We start from the raw sequence: 19363 nt of genomic DNA, 5'->3' as shown, positions 1-19363 counted from the left end.
AGTTCCAATGATTTTAAGTGGCGATTTTGACGTAAATTTTGCATTGGACACAGCGGTTCCTTTAATTGACTTTCTCAATACAACATTCAATTTAAAAATGTGTAACAATCGCACTCAATCGACAACACGATCAAAAACAACAATTGACGTGGTATCTCAAAGATATGTTGACAACACCGAAACCAAAGCATTTGTATCATATTTTAGCTATCATAAGCCACTCGTATCATTTGTTGAAATTGAAAACATTGAGGATGAATAATAATAAAATGAAGAAAATAAAATATGAGCTTTATAGCAATATTATAATGAACCTATAATTATCCCGCTCCTAATGCTGCTTTCGTCTCATTCTCTCTCAGTTTGTTTTACGGAAGGTTTCACTTCTATCGCGTCTAACCGTTAGACTGATATTTTTTTTTTTTTTTGCATTTTCTCAAAGTATAATATTGTGTGAAAATTTGAAGAGAATCCGACAAATACTTTTCGAGTTATTCAACGTTCTCCGTAAATTGTACGCACATAAATTAGTGTAAGGTACTGCGAATTGAGTACTGAAGGTGCCGCCATTAACAGTTACTTTACTCTGACGTCAGCTCCTTTCACAATACAAAACAAACAAGAGTAGGATAAATTGCATGTTTGTGAAAATTAAGTGAATGGCTTGGTACTATTGTGATTTGTGAGATTAGAACTAAACAAACTAATGCAAAGGAAGTGTCATGTGTTGAATTTTTAAAACACAAATGAATGTAAAGCCTCTAAACGCAGTTTTTTACGTTTTTATGTGAAAGACGCCGTAGCTAAAGAGTATGTGATGCGTAGAATTTTTTGTTTCCATTACTTTCGTCTACTCTTCTTCTTCACAAAAAAATAATTCGCCTTCCTTTTGCCTATTTATTGCTGGACTCTTACGACACGGTGAATTCGGAAGGCACAATCTTCTCTATCATTCTTGCCTCGGTACGAAATAATTATCAATTTCTTCATATGCAACCCTGGAGTTTTCTTAATTGCCGGTGTCATAGGATTTTCAAGCGTACTGTACTCGCACGTGCAACATTTGACAAAAACTCTGATTGAGAAAATAATTCGATGGTTTGATTTTGTATATTAGAATTCAGTTCAATTTTTCGGGTTATTAAGAAAGTGTTAATCGAAATGTCTGAACCAATTTCAGCGTTTGCAGCATATAAAGGATTTGCTTCAAAACGTAGCAATAAAACTAGAAATACTAATAGGAAGGCTGGTGGTAGCAAAGTCAATGCTAACAAAAATAGTGATGTGAAAAACAAAACTTTGGGGAAGAATAAACCAAAGGTTTCACCAAAAAATCAAGTTAATTCAAAATCCAATAATGCAACCAAAGAAAAGGGTGCGCCTGTCAAGTCCAAAGATGCGGCCAAAAGTGCAGCAACTGAAGTTGAAAGGACTAAAGTCAAAGTCGCTCCTAACAAAGCAGCAAGCAAACATGAACCCACGAAGAAACAACCACAACGAAGAGGTCAACGTGCGGTTACTAACGGTAATACAATATCCAACGGTATTAAAGAGAAAGAGATCGATGCCTTGGTGGAGCAGCTCCTGGGCGATTCAACTTCAAATCCTAAAAAGCTGTCTAAAGTTCAACAGAAAAAAAAGAAAGATTTGGAAAACTATTTCGTACGGCAGCTGGAGAAACATGACAAAGAAGTTAGCGAAGAAGAGCTATTTGAGTCTTACATGGACGAACATGGTAGCTCTTACTCGGATGAATCTGACGAATATACTATAAATAGTAACATCGAGGAGGAATGTGAAGAGGAAGAAAGTGTTGTCAGTTATGAATACTCAAATGAATCGGACGAGGATAGTAAACCGGTAGGTACATCCACTAAAAAAACCGCTGGGCTTAAGCGCGGTATATCTGCTAAAGCTGCTGGTGAGGCTAGTGCTCCAAAAAAAGGGCGGAAAACGGAAAAAGCGGTTGATAAGGGAAAATCGATGCCTAATGCAGCAGCAGTTGCAACTGACAAGATCGAAAAGAAAACAGAGAAACGGGGAAAATCTATAGACTTTGTGCCGGCGTCCACTGCAGAAGTTACGGTGAAAACTGTGGATGCAAATGTAGTTAAAATGGCGACATTTTCTCCACCGATTAACGTTGTGAAAATGAATAGCATAAAAGAGGGTGAAAAATTATTCAGCTGGCTTCTAAGTCCACTAACGGCAAAGGAGTTTTTCGCAAAATATTGGGAGTCGGGCGCCTGTCTAATTAAGCGCAAAGGATCTAACTATTATTCACATCTTATATCATTTGAGTCTATTGATCAGATGTTATTAAAAAATCATGTAGAGTTTACGAAGAATATCGATATAACATCCTATGAAAATGGTGAGTTGATTAAGGGGTTAGGGGTAGTCAGAATTTTCAAAAAATCGATTTTGTTTTTTTTGCATTTTCTTATAGTATAATGTTTTAAAAATATTGTGTAAAAATTTGAAGTGAATCCGACAAATACTTTTCAAGTTATTCAACAATTAACAAAGGGCGCTCGGCCGCTCCGGAGCCGATAGCAAAACTTTAAATGCGTTTTTCTCAAAACTATGTTTTTCAAACTGGTGAACACTGTAACTTAAAAACCGCTACTTAGATTTCAATAAAATTTATACAGCTTTTGAAAAACATAAAAAACTTGTGCCTGATCGAAGGATTTTTTTTTTTTTCAAAAATTTCGATTTTTTTTTAACAATTAACTGTTGGTTTTTTCCCGAAAATCTGAAAAATATTTCCTGAGGCCGCCATTTTGTTCATTTTGAAAAAAAAAAAAAAGCTTCGATCCGGCTCGAGATTATCTATCAATAAAAATAATTTTTCTCATCCGATTGGTTTTAGATGAATCTGCAAGGACTTGTGATGTTCACCGCAAGGGACTTCTGGAGAAACGGGCTTCACACAAACAGCGATAACTTTTGCAATTATTAATTTTTTTTTTTGAAATTTTGGTGAAGTCAAGTTAAAACATGATGTTTTTATGCTATGTTTTTATTTTTGTTAAATAAATTAATTAAGTAGCAAAAAAAATTCGTGAAAATCATCATTTTTTCGGGCCTCTGACTACCCCTAACCCCTTAATATAACAAACAATAAATTTACAAAAATATTCTTCCTTTACATTAGGTGAACGTAAGACACTCAACCCAGTAGGACGTGCGATGCCGCCTGTTGTTTGGGATCATTATGGGCAAGGCTGTAGTGTACGCCTGCTAAATCCGCACACATTTTTACGAGAACTGTTTCGCTTGAACACCACCTTGCAGGAGTATTTCCACTGTTTAGTTGGCGCCAATGCCTATCTCACACCGCCCAACAGCCAAGGTTTTGCTCCACACTACGACGATATAGAGGCTTTTGTACTGCAAATTGAGGGTCGCAAGCGCTGGCGCCTTTACAAGCCACGTACGCAAGCCGAACAGCTGCCGCGTTTCTCATCAAAGAATTTTACGCAGCAGGAGATTGGCAAGCCGATATTTGATGAGGTGTGCATCGAATGTTTATCAAGTGTTTTAAAATTTGTGCTAAACATTTGCTATCCTAGGTGCTGGAACCCGGCGATATGTTATACTTTCCACGTGGTACTATCCATCAGGCCTGCACCGAGCCAGGCTATCACTCATTGCATATCACACTTAGCATGTATCAAAAACACTCCTATGCCGATCTCTTCGAGCGTATGATGCCACTGGTATTGCAGCGCGTTATCGAAGAAAATGTTGAAATGCGATGCGGTTTGCCGTTGCACACCTTCCAACATGCTGGCGTTGCGTTCAGCGAGAATGGTACCATGGAACGCGCCGAACTGTTGCGCAAAGTCACTAAACTGATGCGCCAGTGTTTGAACAGCGTACCACTAGAGGAAATGATGGATGCTGCTGTGGATCAGCTCGCCAAAAAATATCAACACGAAGCGTTGCCGCCGCACGTGCTGCCCACTGAACACGAGCGCACCATATTCGGTTCGCGTAGTACCACAAATGAGCGCGGCGAGTGCTTGTGTGACTATGAAATCACTGAGCGCACTAATGTCCGCCTGTTGCGAGCAAACATAATGCGATTGGTGCAGGAGGAGGGCAAAATGCGTATATACTATTACTTGGACAACTCTAAGGAGTATAGCGAATATGAGCCTAATTTTATGGAAATTGAGTTGGAAGAGGCAGCCAGCGTTGAAGTGCTCATACGCTCGTACCCAGAGTATATCGGTGTATCGCAGCTGCCACTGGAAGATGAAGAGCATAAAGTGCAAATAGTGACTGCGTTGTGGGAGCGTGGACTGCTGATGACCGAGAAGCCGTTTAAATGATTAACAAAAATATTTAAATATTTTATACAATAGTAGAGCGAGAATGCCTTTTGTTTGCTTATACAAATTAATTTTCCTATAAGAAATCGTTGTATAATAGGCGCTTATCATAATTTGTGTCTTGTTTTAAAGAAAAACTGTGCCATTCGGACAGGTTTTGCAACTCACTACCGGATGAATTTCATTGAAATTTTCCGCCAACTATAATTGACAAAGTGAATTATAGAACCAGTCTGATTACCGTTTTTCCATTCTTGAATACCCAGCTGCGGTTTTTGTAAAAAAAAATGAATACACGCATAAAATTAATTGTGTGAACTAAAGTAAAAAGTAGAAAAAAAAAAAAAAAAATCTGATTAATAAATTTGCAAATATTTTAATTATTATTTATTACCCCTTTTGTTTTTTAGTTAATTTAGTATAGACTTAAAATTTATGCATTTAAAAAAGTATTTGCCGCCATTAAAGTATGGCATTCAATACTTCTCGCGCGCCGGCACCATCAGCAAATCAGCTATAGTCACATGCGGCGGTGAAGAGAGTATAAAATTAACGCCGCGCGCCACATCCTCGGGCAGCAAAATTTCGTCCGGTTCAATTAATTCCTCCCACTTTTTTTTCTCATCATCGGATGGCGCGCCACCAAAATCCGTGCGCGTCAAGCCAGGACTAATGGACTGCAAATAATCGCATAAATATTAAGAAATAGGAAGAAAAAAAATGCGACGCTTGCCCACTCACCGACAAACGGATCAGCTTGTGCGGAAAGAGCTCTCGCCGCAAAACCTCATGCAGTGTACACAGCGCGTGTTTCGCCACCGGATACAAATTTAAGCCACACTCTGGTATGTGTAGTGGCACAGTATGACCCAATAGACTGTTTACAGTCACTATGTGACACGCTTCGCCCTGTGCCATGGTGGCCTGCATCAGCCTATAACCCTGCTTTGTGCAATTCACTGTGCCCATTAAGTTGACATCGATCACTTGTTTCAGCGTGGCCTCATTGCCCTCCTCCAGCACTTTGGTCATCTCCACCATGCCAGCGTTGTTGATGAGCACATGCAGGCGATGGAAACGTTGCTCAATCCAATGGAAATTGCTCTTTACCGAGGGCAGCACAGTCAAGTCACAGGAGCGTGGATAGAAACGTTCACGTATGGAAGCATCCAACTCCTCCTTAAGCTCCTCCATTTGTTGCAGGCGGCGCGCGAATCCAATCACTATCATGCCCGATTTGAGTAAGTCCTGCGCGATGGCCCAGCCAATGCCAGAGCTAGCACCTGTGACCACTGCCACTTTGTCCACCCAGCGTTCCATTGCGTTGGCGGAAAAGGAAATAATTGAATGTGTGAAAGTAGATGCGTTACTTTGGTTTTTCGAGGCGCGTTACCGTTGTGCAGCGCGCGCTTAGCGCTGGGATACTAAAGTGGAAGCGTACGATTGCAGCACTTAAATCAGTTTTTCATTGTTATTGTTTTTGTTGCGCCTGCTGATTTATAAAGCTCACTTCAACGCGCTGCGCATACCGCCAAGCGATTGTGCAAGCTGTGAATGTGATCGCCGCTTGCTTTCGGCAGTATTGCACAGTTTGCGGCGGCCGAAAGTTGAGCAAAAAACAATCATAAAAAACGAAAGCAAGTGAAATGCATTCACTTGTAATACCAAATTATTCATGCGCCATTATTGCGCACGAGCTATAATTTACGCTAAACTGGAGCAGGTTTCGATTTTGGGTTCTTGAACTTGACCGGAAGCATATTTGGCAAGGCGCACTGAAATAAAAGTATTTCAGCGGCAGTCTAAAAACGAGGAGGTTATTGGTGCGGATAATTTGGGGATATATGTATGTATATGTCTGTTCATGTAAAAATTATTCACTAACTTAGCAGTAACTTAATTTCCGAGAATTCGGACTCAGAGCGAAAAATATCGAAAAAGTACATAAACGCCAAACCAGTAACAATTTCCAAGTTTTACGAAGAGCTGATTAAATTGTTGACGGGAAAACCCAAAAAAAGTACACATTTTTTCAGTTGAGCTGCCTCGTATTAAATTGAAAAAAAAAAAATTTAAAATAACGCGCTAAGCGTCCCTTGGGTGGCTGTGGTTCAGAAGTGCATGACTCTGCATCATTGACCGATTCCTATTTAATATATAACTTCAAATACTTAAACTTTATCTAACATGTATTTACCAACATTCTTTATTTTAATCACAGTTTTTATTTAAATTTACCACTTTGACCCAATTCGCAAATTTTATTTATTGAGTATGTTTACTTTGCGATAAGCTGTTTTTCTCACTGGCAAATTCTTACAAGTAAAAATGTATCCAGAGAAAACTTGCAATTTCCCCTCAAAATGAAATGCCGTTTTGCTCTCTCATTTTCCCCTACTTTGCCAGTTTTTGGGTACATGAACACTAAAACGAGATAGTTTGTAACAGTTGTCCCTCACAAAACAGTCGGCAAACTCCAAGGTAGTCATGAAATGCCTCGCATCTCTTAACGAGATGGCTGAGTCATTTCAACTAATGATAGCATGAGTTCCTGGCCATTTGTACATTGAGGGGAACAGCAGAGCCGATGAACTAGCGAAAATCGGTACCAAATTGACTGATGAGTACATAGACAATAATATAGGTATACCCTTACAAAGATGGCGTAATGAAGTCATTTGCAAAATCGCCCGACAGCTGTGGCCGACTCTCAATGCTAAACGCACGGAACTTCTAAAAGAAGTTCTAAAAGAAGAGATAAGCACAGTCTTAACACATTGATTTCAGTTATTACGGGACACTGCCTAATCGGTAAGCACGCCCAGAGAATGGGTATCGAAACACATGACTTCTGCAGAAGTTGTCTAGACAAGGAAAAGGAAGAAACGATCCCGCACCTTCTGTGTCACTGTCCTGCTCTATCCAGACGTAGGCTCGCCTTTTTGGGTAGACAATGAATTGGAAGATCTCGGCTCTGTCGGAATTAAAGACCTTACAAAATTTTTATATCGTGCGACTAATATCGTACGGTGCGGACTTATGGTATATTGAGCATGTCGGGGTCTATTCTGGATAAGTAGGAGTTTAACCTGCTGCAATCGCCAGATCGAATTTGAGCCATTTGTGGAACAAAATCAAGACGCTCGACACTAATTTTTAAAAATTCAGCAAAAGTTACGCGCGTCTCGGGAGGCATCAGAAGCTCTTCGTCTACAATAGGTGGTGGTGATATCAGATAACGGCATTTGGCATTTTGAGAGTTCAGAAAGGTGGTGAGAGTCTCTGATGTATGTTGTTTAACGTTTGCCCGGTCCAGTAGTAGTTTCAGTTGTGTTTTATCCGGGATCTCGGCAGAGTGAGTTCTTTTGTACCAGTGAGTCCAAACAGATTTGCGAAGATTTTCAAATAAATTCTTTTTTTTTTTTACAAAAGGGTATTTTGAGTCTTTATGAATTTCATCTAATTTTCTTTGCGGTAATTTTAAATGATATGCCTATAAATTAAATTTTTTATTAAAGATAAGTAGGTGTTTTTGTGTTATACTTTTGTTGGCTCGCATTTGAGTTACACAAATCGCATGTTAATTAATTGAAATACCGGTACTCGCTCTCCTTCATCCGCTTTTATCGCCAACTCATTTGTATGACTATTCTGAAAGCAAAACCTGACAATACTCTCACTTTCAGTTATTTTTAGTTGTACTGAACTTTAGTACTTGTTTTTTTTTTTGCGTTTTCTAAATGCATTTGTAGACCTACTTATCTTGCATTGATAATTATGACATTTGAGATGTTGTTAATTTTTTTTTTTTTTTCAATACAAAAAATATTTGGGGGGCCGAAATAGTAGATAGCCTAGAAAACCCGACTGAGAAAAAAACAGCAACTGAACGCTTGTTTATCAGAGAGCACCATACCTCAACAAAGTTTCAATTAGAGAAAAATTGCTTCAAAGTTTTTAATTTTCTATGCATCCCTAAGTAAAAGTAAAGGTACATTCAGTATGCAAATAGTCGACACTTCCTTAGTGACCCAAAAAGGAGTGAAATGCTTAGGTATTAAACTTGACTGTAGGCTTACTTTCTGTGCCCAGATACGGCATGCGGCTACCAAAGCAGCAAAGGTCACGGATATGCTAAGTAGATTAATGGCAAACATCGGTGAGCCAACACAGATCAAAGAAAGTTAATTATGGCGGCCACAAGCTCAATTCTCCTGTACAGCAGCGAAGTATGGGCAGTTGTGTTAAACTGCAAAGCCAAGCGCAAAGTATTGGAGGCTGTGCAACGACCAGCGGCGCTCAGAGTTGCCTCAGCCTACCGCACTGTCTCAGGCGCAGCAATTTTCGTGATCAACGGGCAGATACCCGTCGACCTCATGGTCCGGGAACGAATGGATGCGTGTGACTCCAAGAAGAAACACGTCATCACTAGCTTCTCAGAACGGAGATCCCAAACCATGCTGCGATGGCAAAGCCGATAGGACATTGAACCGAGTGACAGATGGACGGCGAAACTTATTCCATCAATTGTCAAATGGGTTCAAAGGAACTTCGGGGAAGTGAACTACTTCTTAACTCGGTTTCTCTCGGGCCACGGCTACTTCCGGAGATACCTATAACGCATGGGCAAGGTAACCGATTCCAAGTGCATATACTACGAAGCGATGACGCTGAACACACGTCTTTAGTTGATGAAAAATCATTCAAAAATAAAATAAACATTTTTTGTCTTGTTTGTACATATTTATTTACAATTTACTTTTATTTTCATAATTTCCTCCTTCCTTGCGCTTCATGAACTCTTTTATTGCATTTTGATATGTTTCGCCCTTTCGAAGCTGCTCCAACTCCTGGCATTCAGCCTGCAAGGCAATTAACAATTGCTCAAGCACCGGTTTGTTCAATAGCCGCTTGGTAGCTTGCAGCGATTCCACCGGCAATCGCGCATACTTCTCCAGCTGTGGCCATAGTTGATGCTCCAATTCCGCCCATGGTACAATGCGCGCCACAAAATTAAAATTCAACGCATCCTCTGCGCTCATGTGCGTACCGAACAGTAACAACTCGGATGCCTTAGCGCGCCCCAATAACTGCGGCAACAGATAGGTGGCACCACCCTCCGCACAGATGCCCAGCTGCGTGAAGGGGGCTTGAAAGAAAGCACGCTGCGTGCAATATACCACATCGCAAAGCGCCGCCAGTACAAATCCAATGCCCACACAAGGCCCATCCACAACAGCTACCAGTAATTTTGGACAATAGATGAACGCTTTGACTAGCAGACCCAGCACAAAGTTGGAGGAGCGAAAGAAGGCGTTCGCGTTGGGGTATTGGCGCAATTGTGTCAGGTCATTGCCTGCTGTGAAGCAGCCATCTGCACCGGTCAATACAACTGTTGTAATAGCGTCGTTGAAGGTGGCATCGCGTAGCGCGCCTATCAATTCGTTGTAGCCCCGGCGTGTGAGCGCGTTACGAACTTCAGGGCGATTGAATGTAATCACAGAAATACGATCGCGTTGTTCAACATAGAGCTCGCGAAATGAGGTGGGCAGGTTTGGCTTGGAGGGGATAGTAGCTTGGGCGGTGGCGGCTACAGCTGTAACGAGGCTCGCGGTTACAGAGGCTTTTGCTGTACTCATGGCGAAGATTTAATAAGAACTGAATAGACGCGAATGCCATAGACGGCAACTTACACGGTAAACATTCTATCTTTCTTGGCTGCGAACGCTCATAGGCTCAACGAGAGTTGGGCAAAGCTGTAACGCGACTTGAAAGCAGATAATGGAACAAACATACATACTACATTTGTGTGTATATTTACGAGGGCGCTTCAATAAGTACCCGTATTTGATCACAGAAGGCGTTCCTGAGAGAAGTTGGTATTAGCATCGTGTGCTGCCATCTATCAAACGCCAGCAAAACAAATTTCAGACTGATTGATAGGTTAGTTTGGATTTCGTGTTTCGTGATTTTCGCTAAGATGGAAAAAGAGCAGCATTGTTTGGTAATTCGCTTTTGGATTCGACGATATGATTCTCGCTGATGGACGAACGAAAGTGCGCGAAGTAACAGAGGCCATAGGTGTGCCGACCAGAACGGCAATTAATATTTTACATGATTAGTTGGCGACGAAAACATTGTCGGCCCGATGGGTTCCGCGATTGCTCTCAAGCAACAACAAGCGGATGCGGCTGTTAACTTTGAAGCAGTGTTTGAAGCAATTTAAGCGAGATCCGAAGGAATTTTTGCATCGTGTTGTTACCTTTGATGAAAGCTGGATTGATCCTTACACACCAGAAACTAAGTAACAATCAAAACAATGGATTTCCCTCGGTGAATCTGCTCCAAAGAAGTCGAGACAGTTCTAACGGCCGGAAAGGGCATAGCGACGATTTTTTGGGATGCGAACGGCGTCATGATTCTTTAAAAGGAAGAACGATCATTGGGCAATACTACTGTGAGTTATTGGACCGCTTTCACAAAATTGAAGGAGATAAGGCCGCATTTGGCGAAAAAGAAGGTGCTGCTTCACCACGACGACGCACCACCACATTCATCCGAGTTTGTCGCCGCGAAACTGCATGAATTGCGATACGAATTGCTGCCGCCCCCCCCCCCCCATATTCACCCGATCTGAAGAAATGGCGCGCGGGAGAAAAAATTTGGTTCGAACGAGGAAGTCATCGCCGAGACAGAGACGTATTTTGGAGAGTTCGAAAAATCCTATTTTTTGGAGGGGTTGAAAAAATGGCCGGAATGTTGGGAGAAGTGTAACTTTCTTGAAATATAAATTTTTTTTTTTTTTAAATGGTGTCTTCATTTCTAACATGGGTACTTATATAGCCCCCATCGTACTTTAATTGCGCAGATTTACGTTATCTGGTGACTACTCAGAAGAATAACAAAGAGCGAAGAATAGAAGAATGTATGTATGTTTGTTCAGATGTGTAGTAGATGAGGGACCACACATCTGAACAAACCTACATTATTCTATTCTTCGCTCTTTGTTATTCTTCTGAGTAGTCACCAGAGAACGTAAATCTGCTTTAACGTTCTCTGCAATTGACTTACATCTGTAAACAGGCATGCATATGTACATATGCATATATAGGTATATGGATGTATTCTGTATGAGTTTTTTACATTCAATTCTATAGCAGCAGTGATGAACTTAAATAAGTTATTATATCCAGGAGGGCCAATACCATTTAAAATTTCTATGATTTCATCTCGGTTTAAACTATATTTTCCAAAAAATCTTTGACGAATTCTTTTAAGTATCGGGCATTTCCCTTAGAAATGTGTGATGTCTTCTAATTCATTTAAGTTACATAAAGTGCAATTTAAATCCCTTTGGCCTCCCAAGTATATTAAATCACATCTGGCTTTCATAATCCACATAATGTTATAGATTCCAGTATTATCGTTTAAATAGCTTCTGGCGTTGTTATGGTCTAATTCCTTAAATGATCGGGTGCTTTGGTGTGCCCTTTCCCATAAAGTTCGAATATTCGAATCATGAAGATTTTCTAGTATTGATATATATTTCTATTCCACTCTCTTTTATTTATTTCTCTCTTTTAAATATTTATTATTGTCTTTTTGTTTACATTTTAAAATGCGTACCTATAATGATTATTTGTTTGCCCTAACCGGTATTTAAACTCTTATAACTCTTATTAGTATATTTGTATGTATGCATATGTTTGTATGTAAGTACACTCTTGTCTCGGCCAATCTGTTTTTATTTCAATAATGATAACGGGATATATATTTACATAGCCATGTCCGTGGTTCAGACGGCAATGAATTAACATGAGCAATGGCATTTTTCGATTTTTTAATAAATCATTAACAAGATCTTAGCTTTTCCCGACCTCTGTCGCAAAAAACCGCTGTCATTACCCCTGCTACATCAACAAATTCGCCGAGAGCCGGCTAACAGTCTGATGTTAACCACACTTTTGCATTCTCTCCATTGTGTTTTTGCTTTAGAATAGACGTTGATAAACATAACAAATGTTTTAAATTGGCGAACGGTCGTACATACATATATACACATTTGTTTTGTATACAAAGTTCAAAGCAACCCAGTGAGAACGAATGCGAAAAAGATCAAAAAGTGATTACATTGACTTCGAATAAGACCACATTTGGCGAATATAATGATTAAGGTATCTTCTTCTTCTTGCGTCATTCAACTCTACGCGATTTTGGTAGAGTTGTTTCTTTTAAAAATCCTGATTAATAAAAAAATGTTTATACATATACTTGTATATCTATTCGTATTCAAAGTATATAAAAGCATACTATTTAGACTTTTATCAATCACAAATATTTAATATTCATATTTACATTACTAGTACAAAGTTAAAAATTCACACTTTATAATAAACTCATTTTTAATACAAATAAAAATTTAATTAAAATATTATATTTCGCCTTCGTTCAATGCTGATCCAAATGCGAGAACTTTTTACGCAACTTTTGATGGCGCTCTTTCTTTACAGTGCGCCAAGGCTTACTTGTGGGTGGTGAATTCACTAAATTACCGTCATTGGTAACGCGTACATGTGGAAAATTGCTGCGCCCCTTCACATAAGCTTTGCTGCTATTTGCAGCGAAGAATTCTTTGTCGATATCCTTCGAAGTTGATTTTGTGTTTATCTGGCGTATGAAAAGTGAAAGTAATTTCGTTAATAGTCCAATTGTTTTTTATTTTTGCTATTCTAGATATTTTAATTACCCGCATAGCGCGCTGTTGTTGACTTGGCAGTTCTTGTTCAACGATGTCTTTATGAATTTTAGGTGGAAATACATGATATTCTTCTTGGGAGACAGTGGGCGGCGCGACACAGTAAAGCAGCTTGCCATTTACATAGTCCTTGCAGACATAACGTGCCGAACGTGATTGATCCGGCTGACCGTTGGATGTCATAAAGCCGCGATTGTCTGAAAGAACGGAAAAGTCAATAAAGTTAAACATTTTCTAACATAAACAAAATATTTTCTAGCATAAAAAAACATTTTCTGAACCTTAAATTTAGCGTATTTTGAGCTTTTTCACAATTAATTCGTTTACTGCATTTTTAATAATTGAGTTTTAAATACATTTCATTTTTTTCATTTCTACTTACATCCATAAGCGAGTAGCAACTCTTCTGCATATGGCGCTCTATTCTCATCTTCGCCCTCCATAGGCTTAGTTATCAGTATGCCATATTTCCCCTCCAGCACATGTCGTGGTATGCGCGAGCAAAGCAAATTCACAGGGGGCACATGATCGCGCATCTTAAATTAATTAATGTAAACTATAACAAAATCCAAAATATACTGTATTTAAAAGCCACACACCTGATCTATTGGCAGTATCCCGTTCAATATCATATCAGCCTTTGTTAGTACAAAACTTGGCATCACCAAGCCGGGACAATCGCACAGCAGCAAATCGCTGCCTAGATGTAGAGTTTGAAAATGCTTTGTCTTACCGGGCGTTGCCGATACCGATACTTTCTTTTCTATCATCAGTGCGTTTATGGTGCTACTTTTGCCCACATTTGGATACCCGACAAAACCGATGGTAACAAGATCAGATGTAAATGTTTTGCCGCTGTACACTTTTTTAAATAATTCAATGAGTTCTTCACGTGTTAATATTTTTGGATTATTTTGAATTTGTTCTTTAGCTGCAGCTCCGAAAGGATAGATTTTCTGTTCTATTCTGCCCAATAAGTTATTTATATTATCTAAGGTGGACTTGATTTCGTCGGCAGCAAGTTTAACGTCATCCAAAGATGTTATAGATCGAGTCGATTCTGTGCGCTTTTTCTCAACATGCGTTTCGCTTTCGTTTTCGCCATCCGCATCGCTTCCCCACTCCTCATTGTCACTGGAGTTATCGCTTTCGCTACTTTCTTGCTGTTTCTCCTCCTCATTGGGTTCTTCATCAATTTTTTTCAATTCCTCTGCTGCCATAGTGGCAGAAAAGAATGCAGTGCGTATGCCTTCCGAGTCAAAATACTCTGCCCAATGTTTGCGTTGCTCGTCCGTCAACATATCAGATTTATTCACCAATATCATATTCATCTTTGCCGGGTTCACTTCCTTCACATAGCGCTCTAAATCCACGCTTCGGAAAAGTAAGGGATTACGCGCGTCCACAATCTGCACAATAACATCCGATCGTTCTACAACGCGCCACAATTGTCGCCAGAATTCCAAATTCTTTTCGTACGGTGTAAGCAAAATATCTTCATCTTCTTGCAACTTTGCCAATGAACGGCGCCATTCCAAAAAGGCTTCACTTTCAGCGCGTTGCAACTCATCTGCAGTAGTTTCTGCTGTCCACTTAGGCCGGCGTGGAATTGTCAGCATATTGCGATGTTCATTATGCTTCTGTTCCATATGTTTTTGTTGCATTTTAGAAAGCAAACCAACGTTGGATTTAGGGTTGATGAACGCGATATTTAGTTTTTCCGCCTGGAACTCAGTGCCTGCCAACTCAGCAGTACGCAGAAAATCTTGAAAAGAAGATTCTTCCGTGACTGACGCCAGATTGAGACGACCCCAGTCGTAGCCGTCCTGAATTTCGGTAGTGTGTAGCTGTAAAAAAAAAAGTACGAGATGAGTTACGACATTTGAAGTGGTGCAACATATTTCTAAAGTGTTTTATAATGCATTTGGTTACCATAGTTTCATTATCCAGTTTACGGTGCAACTTCTTCCCGAAACGGTTTTTTATCAGTGCGCGCCCAAGGTCGCCAGACTTCGTCTTACTTTTCTTACTCATTTTGCTCCTCCAATTAGTTAAATGTTACTTTTTGGTATATTTTTGAAATGAAACGTTATTAATAACGGAATTTAATAAAGTTCAACACGTGCCTAAATGTGATGGAAAATTGTTTTGATGGTCGTTATTGTATGGATATATGAGGTGATGTTCACAATGATTTGACAGCGCAAGTCAGCTGATGGTGGCTCATTCACGAGAGTAATCAAGGTAAGAAAGAAAATTGAACAAAATTAATTATAAATTAAAAATGTTATTCAAAAGAAGTATCATATGAAATAATAAGCGTAATCATGCATTAAATATTCTCAAATAATTTTTTCTTATAAACAATTTTTTTTCTCTTTTATATTTAAAAGTTCCTTTGTCTGTTTAACTGAGTGTGAGTTAGTTTCATGAGATAATGTCTAACTCTGAATAAGCTTATAGTTGTGACGGCGTGAACAAGATTTTGTATTGAAAAAGGATTAAACCTTGCTACTCGGCGGCCCTATGAGAATTATATTGCTCTAAAAGGAAAAGGAGAGTAAAAGTAATTAAGACCAAAATTGCCGTTCGCTGCCTCTTATTCTCAGAGGTTCACCGATTGGTTGTAGGTAGCAGGAGTGGCTTGCTGTTTTTAATTTTTTTAAGCGCGAGTATGCTTTTCTAGACGCTGTTGTTGTGGTACTAATAGCATCAGGACTACGATCCTAATACGATCAGCCGGATCATTCAAAGGGCGCTAGACGAGCTTAACTCTAACAGTCTTGCTGTTTAAGCCCGCTTAAAACAGAATTTATGCCTTTTACCACCAGATCGGTAGGTGCAATGGTTGAAGTGCCAGTCTGGACCTCCTCAAGTAGCACCAAAGCACCGTTTTGATACCATTATGAGACCTCTAATAGACAGATTTTTACAGCCAGCCTGAGCTGTTGATATAATGGAGAAAATTTATGGGATTTTGGTTGACGCACTGCCCCAGGCTGTCGAAGAAAGGAGCACTCAGTGATCTTAATCGTCTAGCTGCGAAACGCGGACATTTACAGAGAAAGTGCTCAACAGTTTCCTCCTTTGAAAGGTTCCCACAGCTTCTGCAATGGGGGTTAAATGGTAACCCTAGTTTTTCCGCGTGAAGAAATGGTGCTCTATCTTTTCTGCGCTTTCCTTAGAAATAATTTGTGCAGTTCCCATTTAACAACTCACCACCAGAAGCAAGGTACCAATTTTTACCCTACCAAACATTAATGGCCAAACTCTCTCAGTATCAACCAGTGCAAAGTACTTAGGGGAAATTCTGGACTCCAAACTTAGCTGGAGATTAAACATTGAAGAATGGGTAAAGAAGGCAGAAATTGCTTTATACGCCTGTAAGGCGGTTATACAACCAATTCTATCATATGGATCGGTAGTGTGATGGAACGCTCTAGGGAGAGTTTACAATACCAAACTACTTGGCAGAATACAGAGATCAGCCTGTGCAATAACGTTCGGGGCAATCAGATCATGTCCTAGGGAAGCTCTTAATGCATGTTATTCCGAGAGATCTACATATCAAGAAGATGGCAACCACTGGAAGGAAAGAACTTATGGTCGTCGTAGTCTATTATTGCGGCAAGCTGAGTATACCTCCGTGAGAACTAACTATATCGTCCCGAAGGCTTGCTTTCAACAGAAATTTCGTCACTCTCATTCCATCTCAGGATGAATGGAGCAAGGGATTCTCACTAAAAAAACTTCGACACTACAATTTATACAGATGGCTCTAAAATGGATTGTGGTGTTGGAGCAGGTATATATCCCCATAGACTTAAAATTGAAAAATCTGTACGTCTCCCTAATTCCTGCAGTGTCTTCCATGCGCAAGTACTGGCAATTGGGGAAGCTTGTAGGTTACTACTCACAGATTTCTTTTTTAAGAGCAATATCGCTATTCTTTTGGATAGCTAAGCTGATATCCAGGTACTGAATTCGACTACAACAACCTCTAAACTGGTGGAATAAAGAAGGAATAGCCTTGCCATCTTGAATGAAAATCATAAAGTTAGCTTCATCTGGGTCCCAGGGAATCAGCACATTGAAGTTTACGAAAAAGCAGATGAACTGGCAAGAGGGGGATCTGCCATGAATAATGTTCTTGCAGAATAGGTATTCACACCACTGGGTGCAATCAAGAATACAATTGCAAAATTAGCAAAACGGCCCACCTGCAACCTCAAACAATCAACAAGGTTGGCAAACATAAAATGACGGGACGTCTGGAGACTCACGGCAGTCATAGTGGGCCTTTGGCCTGTCGGGGAACAAGCAGCCATAATGGGCATCCCTCACAACACACACTGCCACAGTTGTAAGCAACCTGAGAGAAAGGAAACGAGTTTCCATTTCCGCTGTGAATGCCCTGCCTTATGTCAGGCGAGAATGTCAACCCTGGGCAAACTACTGTTCGAGAGTCTCGAATAATTGTCTGGCTTAGACGTCAACAACCTAATCAGGTTATTAAACCGCACATACTGGTTATATATAAGTATAATTGGTGCGTACACCTTTTTTGGGTGTTTGGTCGAGCTCCTCCTCCTATTTGTGGCGTGCTTTTTGATGTTGTTCCACAAATGGAGACCTACAAGCCGACTCCGGACGGCAGATATTTTTATGAGGAGCTCTTTTTCATGGCAGAAATACACTTGGAGGTTTGCCATTGCCTGCCGAGGGGCGACCACTATTAAGTTGGTAGCGAGGGTGCGGAAGCGCTAGTTTTATTCTGGATGAATCACCACTTTGACCAACCAGCCAAATGCATTTTACGTTGCTGCTTGTGTCGAGAAAGCTACACACGCAGGCATATGAGCGAAATAGCGCTGATCAAATTGTAATCTTCACTGTTCAACTCAATCAGCCGGAGAATCTAGCAGAGGACGTCGTCTTTAGACGTTGTTCATTCAAACTCCGATGTCGGTGGCACGTGCTTCAAGGAATCACGAAGAGGTTTTGGAGGTGCGAGGTTGGTAAAGAGCCGATACGACGCCTGCAGCCGGTAATAATAATAATTCCGGTGTCAGCGTCTCAGATTTTACATCGGCAGGGTATTAGCAGGATAGTATCAGGGATGGGGCATCTGGGATTAATATTATAGCAACGGCGACTTTATCTCTCTCTCGTTCTTTCATGCATCTTCACTCTTTCTAATATCTCTTTCATGGTTATAATTTTAATATGAAATTAATGCCATTTAAAATGATAATTAATCGTCAACACACGACGTTGCGCATTTAATAAGCAGCAACAACAACAACAAAGGATTGAACAACCTTTAACTGTGGTTGGTGGGAAATAAATGAGCAGACCACCCATTGATGAAACATGACAAATTAAACTTTTTACACGCACAAAGACACACACACGAACAAGAATATACTTACACACATGGATAAAACTATATGTAAATGGAGAAGTTCAGGATTTGGGGAAAACTTTAAAACTGGTATAAACACACATACAACCCAAAGGACATGTGCAGGGCCGAGATGTGCACATACATACATATATACGAGTAGTGTACTATAAAAAAGTATCCATGCCCAGTGCTGGAGCGCGTAACTCTTTATGAGGCATGTCTGCCTATTGATATGGTTTTCGTTTTAAAATAAGCCTAGGAGAGGACTAATGGCTGAGAGGAGAACAAATGGCTGCCCTTGCGAGAGGCCCACTTCAACCAATGAACAAAATTCGCCCGTTAGGATACCATACAGGAAGGCGGGAAGCAGAAGGAAAGGAACCAAACAGGTAAAAAAGGGAAAAGGGGCTTTGGGTTAGAGGATGACGACCAACAGTGCCCAATTACGTTCATATTAATCGTTTCAGGCTACTGATGAATTTCACCAGGTGTGTGATATTTAACCCCGCGATATACACAGCTGTACCAAATAAGTGCGAGTTCAACTATGTGAATCTGTGCCCGACTAGAGCAGAGTTGCTGAGAAGAAGGTGCTGAGCTGATTCCCTCATCCTTCACACAGCTTCTGTATACCAACGCTTGGATACCTAACAGTCATTGCCCGGTAAGGATACCTACCTAATTCGAGTCCCGCGGCTTTATTAGCCTTAGAAGTTATCTTGAGCGTCCCCGAATTACACGTGGCCAGAAGGATCTCGCGACTTTCGCAACGTTTGCGCACTAGCCCAGCGTTCACTATGTTAACGCAAGGCACAACTTTTCAGGAGTGGACTGCAAGTTGTCAAGGCAACCCCAAAC

At 40.3% G+C, this 19363-nt stretch overlaps 4 protein-coding genes across 4 annotated transcripts; 1 reads left to right on the top strand and 3 right to left on the bottom strand.

The window, feature by feature from the left end:
• The first annotated feature begins 1014 nt into the window (after positions 1-1014).
• On the top strand, positions 1015-4729 carry LOC128859034 (bifunctional lysine-specific demethylase and histidyl-hydroxylase NO66). The gene is made up of 3 exons (XM_054095701.1): positions 1015-2374; positions 3161-3519; positions 3579-4729. The coding sequence occupies exons 1-3, from the start codon at positions 1162-1164 to the stop codon at positions 4341-4343; spliced, it is 2337 nt and encodes a 778-aa protein (XP_053951676.1). The 5' UTR covers positions 1015-1161; the 3' UTR covers positions 4344-4729.
• LOC128859035 (farnesol dehydrogenase-like) lies at positions 4544-6483 on the bottom strand. Its single transcript, XM_054095703.1, has 2 exons — positions 5085-6483; positions 4544-5020 (listed from the first exon to the last, which is right to left on the bottom strand). The coding sequence occupies exons 1-2, from the start codon at positions 5661-5663 to the stop codon at positions 4820-4822; spliced, it is 780 nt and encodes a 259-aa protein (XP_053951678.1). The 5' UTR covers positions 5664-6483; the 3' UTR covers positions 4544-4819.
• A 2587-nt stretch (positions 6484-9070) lies between these two features.
• On the bottom strand, positions 9071-10072 carry LOC128859033 (enoyl-CoA delta isomerase 2-like). Its single transcript, XM_054095700.1, has one exon. The coding sequence runs from the start codon at positions 9980-9982 to the stop codon at positions 9092-9094; it is 891 nt and encodes a 296-aa protein (XP_053951675.1). The 5' UTR covers positions 9983-10072; the 3' UTR covers positions 9071-9091.
• A 2583-nt stretch (positions 10073-12655) lies between these two features.
• Positions 12656-15260, bottom strand: LOC128859032 (large subunit GTPase 1 homolog). The gene is made up of 5 exons (XM_054095699.1): positions 15031-15260; positions 13698-14945; positions 13481-13634; positions 13090-13295; positions 12656-13010 (listed from the first exon to the last, which is right to left on the bottom strand). The coding sequence occupies exons 1-5, from the start codon at positions 15130-15132 to the stop codon at positions 12792-12794; spliced, it is 1929 nt and encodes a 642-aa protein (XP_053951674.1). The 5' UTR covers positions 15133-15260; the 3' UTR covers positions 12656-12791.
• Between the last annotated feature and the right edge of the window lie 4103 nt (positions 15261-19363).

This window comes from Anastrepha ludens, chromosome 3 (genome assembly GCF_028408465.1).
Source record: "Anastrepha ludens isolate Willacy chromosome 3, idAnaLude1.1, whole genome shotgun sequence".
Taxonomy (NCBI): domain Eukaryota; kingdom Metazoa; phylum Arthropoda; class Insecta; order Diptera; family Tephritidae; genus Anastrepha; species Anastrepha ludens.
The sequence above is the reverse complement of the archived record's forward strand: the minus strand, read 5'-3'. Positions and strand labels throughout refer to the sequence as shown.